This window comes from Gekko japonicus, unplaced genomic scaffold (assembly GCF_001447785.1).
Source record: "Gekko japonicus isolate JY-2015 unplaced genomic scaffold, Gekko_japonicus_V1.1 scaffold7073, whole genome shotgun sequence".
In the NCBI taxonomy this organism is placed as follows: domain Eukaryota; kingdom Metazoa; phylum Chordata; class Lepidosauria; order Squamata; family Gekkonidae; genus Gekko; species Gekko japonicus.
In genome coordinates this window covers 3,160-9,363 of record NW_015175587.1, presented here as the reverse complement: position 1 = coordinate 9,363, position 6,204 = coordinate 3,160, and the positions used below count along the sequence as shown (strand labels likewise).

General features: G+C 43.0%; 1 protein-coding gene across 1 annotated transcript; it reads left to right on the top strand.

Moving 5' to 3' along the window:
* The first annotated feature begins 1,178 nt into the window (after nt 1–1,178).
* Nucleotides 1,179–2,174, top strand: LOC107122906 (olfactory receptor 2AP1-like). The gene has a single exon (XM_015426044.1). The coding sequence runs from the start codon at nt 1,179–1,181 to the stop codon at nt 2,172–2,174; it is 996 nt and encodes a 331-aa protein (XP_015281530.1).
* Nucleotides 2,175–6,204: the final 4,030 nt, after the last annotated feature.

Sequence of the window (6,204 nt, the reverse complement as noted above, 5' to 3'; positions counted from 1 at the left end):
GGTTTTGGTCCGGGAGCGAGACAGAACGGGGGCGGATCAAACGGGCACGATCCCACGGCAATATCTGGGAATCGTTGCCTGCCCATCTCCGATCCGTCTCTCCTGGCCTAAAACCCGAATCAAAAAGAACCACCTACCTGGGTGGTTCTTCTGATTGAAGCCCCGCAAGCCGGGCCATCGGATCGCCGGCGCGTCTTTGCGCCGCCTCATCACCGGCTCCTAGCCGAACTGCACATGCTCCGACATGCGCAGTTCGGCAGGCTCCCCATCTGAACTGTGTTTTCTCCCTAGGATCTGATCGTGCCGGGGAGAAAAGGCGCCGCGGCCCAGGGGATCGTGGGATCCCGCCGTGGCATCTCAACTTTGGCGCGGCTTTTAAAAGCCGCGCTTTGAGCGACTTATCCCCTGCCATGTGGCAGGGGCCTCGGACACTTAATATTTGTATATTTTGTATTGGAATGTGTTTTGTAAATTGTATTGTAATATAAATGCTAAATAATTATTACTAAATGGATAGCATAATAATACCATGGTTGGTTTTTTGTTTTTGTTTTTTCTCACAACCTATCCCGTGATCACACATTTCTACAACCTCCAGGTGGGAGCTGGAGTTTCCCTGGAATTAAAACTGATCTCCATATCACTGAGATCAGTTGCTAGGGTTGCCAGCTCTGACTTGGGAAATCCTTGACACTGCCATGGAGCTCACTGATGTCCTTGAAGCAGCCACATCATGTTTTCATAGCCTAACCTTCTGGCATGATCACAGTGAGAGTAAGAGATGAATGTGCATTGCCCAGAATTCTTCAGAAATGTCATAAATCATGTCCTGTGCCCCTCTCTCTCGTAGGAAACACTGTGTGACCTGAAGATTAAACCATGCAAACTCATTGCATAAAGCGAGACTCAGAAATCAAGTGGACTTCTGGCTTCCTCTACTCTCTTCCATCCCAGCACAGTGGATGTTCTGGGTCTATAAGCACAAGAGTTGGAGAAGGTGGTTGGGAAGATAAATTACAAAAGTTGCATCTTACTAATGCCTATGTCTGCCAAATTCAGTTCATAATCAACCTCTCAAATTGACCAGGCCACCACAAGGCAGCAGATATCACTCCTGCAATAATTTTAGTTAATATATTTATCTTTCCAGTCAGACCTGATTTTATTTCATTTATACAATGATTGAAAACCAGACTACGATTCCAGAAGTCATCCTCCTGGGATTTGGGGACGTAAAGTTCCAGATTCTTCTCTTCCTAGCATTTCTCGTCATTTATATTGTGACTGTAATGGGAAATACTCTCATCTTTGGGCTTGTGGTCTTTGATAGGCACCTGTATACTCCCATGTACTTCTTCCTGGGGAACCTCTCCTTCTTAGAGGCTTGCTACTCCTCCAATCTATTTCCAAGGATGCTTTTGGCTCTCTTGACCGGGAACAGAATGATTTCATTCAGTGGCTGCCTCACCCAGTGGTATATCATTAGTTCCTTGGTAGCTACAGAATGTTGTTTGCTCTGTGTGATGTCTTATGACCGGTATGTAGCAATCTGTAGACCACTCCATTATGCAACAACCATGACGACCCACACTTGTATCCAATTGGCGACTGTATCTTGGATTAATGGCTTTTTCATTTTTTTAATATTACTCATTCTGATGTTGCAGTTAACGTTTTGTGGCCCCAATACAATGGATCATTATTATTGTGACTATTTCCCACTCCTAAAAGTCTCCTGCAGTGATACTAGTTTGATTAAAATGGTAAGCATTGTTGTGGCGGCCATTTTTACACTCCCTCCTTTTCTTCTAACCTTGACATCCTATGTATATATCATAGCAGCCATCTTGAAAATCCCCTCCTCCACAGGGAGGACAAAGGCATTTTCCACTTGCTCTTCTCACTTGGTTGTGGTTTCTATTTTCTATGGGTCTCTAATGATTGCATATATGGTACCACAGCAAGAAATGAAGATAAACATGAGAAAGTTTTCATCTCTCTTGTACACAGTGTTGCCCCCTTTGCTTAACCCTTTCATATACAGCCTGAGAAACAAAGAGGTCAATGATGCACTGAGAAATATAGTTGGTAGGTTATGCCCTATGAAGAAGTTAGATGGATCTAATTACCACAAGCCCTTTTCAGATGTTTCAGTGAACACATCTACATTTTGACTGTGTATGCGTACCTCTGTTTGTGAGAAAGAGCCAATGAGTGTTTACTGGACAAATGAAATAAAAGACTAGTTGCTGGATAAATGTATGGTTTCCATCACATGTTCAGCTGTACCTGCATTCACTGTAACAGGAGACTTACTCAACACACATATAACAATCATGGATACATTCTACACATTCAACACACATTCTACACAGTGTATGTACATTCACTGTAACTTGTGAGCTGGACTAAAAGTAATGTGTAACAAAACTGAGTGATCACTTTCCTCTGCATTTTTTTACTTTGTGGGAAGATCTTTTTAAAGAATACATTTTGTATACTGATAGATGTATTAAACAGTGATTTTGTTCAAATATATATATTTGCTACTGAGTTGATTTCAGAATGAGCATGATTCACTTATTGAAATATCAGATAAAACAGACTCTCTTAAAAGACCTTACACTTGAAATTTGGAATATTGTCACTTGAAAATGATAATAATATAAACAGCTAATCTATAACAATTAAAACAATACTTCCATCCATCTGTCTGTCCATTCGTCCATCTGTTTGTTGCAGGCATAACTCAGTAGAAAACAAAGTTAGATCTTTCAACGTTGTGGTTTAGAATGACTATGGGTGTTGCAGTGTCAGAAATGGAGGGAAGCAGACGGTGCTGGGCTGGATAATTGCCAGTCCCCTCCCCCCCCCACTACGTGCAATAGAAATGAAGATGTTCTGTATGTGGTAGACAAAACTCCTCAGAAAATAAAGCTAGCTGTCCTGGAGCAGGCTGAGCATGGGGCAGGGTGCACAGTCAATATGCAAACTAGATGACACAAAGGCACAAATCAATACAGCATGATCAGAGTTCAGTTCCTGAGTCATACACAGGGTAGCAAGCTGAGCAGGTTCAGGGCAGGTCCAAAAGATTAGGTCCAGAGGCAGTCTTAGAGTCAAAGTCACAATTCAAGGTCAGTGGTGGCAAGGTCAGGAGTAATTTGATGCATTGCTTCCACAGCCCTTCTCGCCTTCTCTCTGACCTTTATAGGAGAGACACCCATCTCACAGCTGGGTTGAATTATCCAGGTTTGTGCACTCTCCTTTTCTAGACCCAGGTGTCTGTGGGCTGCTAACCGTGCACTCCATCATCTCTCCAGCATTTCATGACAGATCCTCCGTTTCCTACATTCCAGTAGTTCTGGAGATAAGGGAGACAAGGTGGATGGTAGAGTGCTATCTTGCTCTGAGCCTTGAGCCTGAACAGCTGGGATGCTATTGTCAGAACTGTCACTTGGCTGGGTAGCAGTTGTTTCCTGTAGCAGGTTGTCAGTCACTGACTGTGACCTAGGGCCTGCCTGTTCTTCTTCCCCAGAGTACTCTGCCTCTCCAGGGTTGGCAGAGCCTAGCTGATCCACAACATCAGGAGTCTCAAAGCTGCCCACCAGATTCAGGATGATGGGGGGACTTGCAATCCCAAGCATGAACGGAATCAGAACCGCCTGACCCACATTAGCTTGAGAAACCTTGTACCCCTATGCTATTTGCAGCAGAAGCTAGGGTTGTTTATAGCAGGTAGGAGAATAACATTACTGCAGGGGTTTTTTTTGTTTATTTTTAATGTTATGGATAGCTGGCATTTAGATGCTAGTCTGTCAAGTCTAGGTGCAGCTCCTGAACCAATGACTTTGGGGAAAGGGGCTGTAAAATCAAACCTTTTTGCTCAATCTGCTTGAAACTTAGGGGCTATTCAGAAAAAACAACAACCAAATTTGGTGTTATCCCTATAATTAACTGCTTCAAGCCTTTGTATACATTTCCCTTTGAGAATAATGGTCCTGAAATCCAGAACCCAGAAAACACCATGTATTTGAAACCTGAACTGGTAACGTCCTACCCAAAATTTAGCAATCATCGTACAAGCCCACCCCCCCGAAGCCCAGATATGAAATCATAACATCTTTTTATACTTATCAACATCCTGAAGCTCGTGACCATTTCAGATTAGTTATTTGTGTGTCTGGTTAAAAAACTAGCATCATGAATTTCACGAACCTCCACAAAAACAATAATATAGCAGTTTGTGGGTAGTTCATGGCAGATGCTATCTCACGAACCAACATGTGTGAACCACAAAACAAGAAAGGTTCATGATGACATTGGGATAGTGAGCCAGTTTGTGCCCATCTTTACTCATGCGCGCGGTGAGGCAAACTGGTTTTCTTTTTTGTGTACACAACAAATGTGCATGCTCTGTTGGGTGCGTGTGTGCATCCACGGAGCCTTGGGGGAAAAATCTTTTTCACAAAGGGACATGGGCGGGCGCCGGATGCCACCGGAAACGCAATCAGACACCCGCCCTTGCCCCACAGTTTTCGGAAACTAGTACCTCTGAGGTACTAGTTTTTTGCTGCGCGTTTTCGGCAGGAAGCCTCAGTTGTGCCACGGAAGCGCTATGCTTCCCAGATGTGCCGGTGAGATTGTGCCCGGAAAATCCTCCTGTCTTCCATCTCTCTTGCGCGGCTAATGTTCCGTGTGACCACAGCCATAGATTATTTGTGTAGGAGTTTTCCTTAATACCTAAGAATCCCAGATTTGTGTTACCATTTCCAGAAGATCATGGTAACAAACTGAACCAGCAAGTTCCTCACATATCTTCAGCTCAGGAATTTCTTAATGTGTACCCCTATTGGTTGGATTTGCATTGCCAAAAATGAAGGTAAAACCTCTTCATCATTCCAAGTGAGGCAAGGTGATTATAATGGTGATAGTAATTTCAGATTGGCCTTCTAGCAAGCATGACATAAAGAAATAGGCAGTTGTTCTGAGGATCTGCTATTGTGAATGGCCACTAGTTTTATATATGTCTATGATTATCATGCAAATGACACAGACTGTACCTCATTCATTTCGTGGCCCTTTGACCACGTTACTTGCAGTTTGTGGGGATGAGGGTATTGCCAAGGGTGGCCAAACTTGCTTAACATAAGAGCCACATAGAAGAAACATCAGATGTCTGAGAGCTGCAAGATATGAACAAATATTACACATGGGTTTTATTGAAAAATATGCAAATTTGCTTTTTATTAAGATTAAATCAGACTGCCAAAAATAAACAAAAGGGGTAAAAACAGATATTGATAAAATATTTGTTTGTACAATGACGTTTGTTTGTTTGCTAATTATATCTATTTGTCTAAGAGCAAGACAACACATTTGAGAATGCAGTTCAAGTTGCTTTCTTTCTATGCCCCCACCACCTCAATCATACCAGGGAGGGGAACACTGGCTGGGGAAGTGAAGACCGATTGGGGAGGCATGCCTCCCCTTCATTTTCCCAGCCGCCCTGCTGGGAGCCGCACATTATGTGTGAAAGAGCCACAAGAGGCTCCTGAGCTGCAGTTTGGCTACCCCGGTATATGCATATCTGCTAACTTTAGACCCATTGCAAGCCTGTGATGTACTGTGCTCTAACCATGGAAGTTAATACTCCCCTTGAGGTGCCACAAGACTCTTTTTTGATGACTGTCCTAATATTTCTATCAGTCACTGGAAAGGCAATTAAACATGCTCCCCTCAGCATCTCTCAGAAGTTTTGCCAGTAGAAAAACTCCCTAATTTGGGTTGAATTTGCTTTCAGTTAGCATTCTGGTGTCCAGGAGCAATGGCTGACAGACACCAGTCCCTTCAGTCCATTTGGGTTGGATCCAACAAGCTTTACTGTGGGTGAAAAGGGAAGGAGGGGGTGAAGTTTAGCCACCAGGGAATTCAATGGTCAAAAGATGTAAAAAAGCCATGAGGGACAGGGAATGTAATGTGGAGGGGTTGAAGGAGATGAAATGAAAAAGGTGAGTAGATTCATTTCAGGTGGGTTTTTTTAAGACATTATTTCCCAGATGGCTACTCAAGTTGAGTATTAAACTTTAAAAAAAAAATAAACTTTTCCCAATGACTCATATGTCAACACTCACAGTTTATTGTCCCTCAAGGGGTAAGTGCTCTGTTAATGGTGCAGGATTTATCTATTTATTTACATCAATT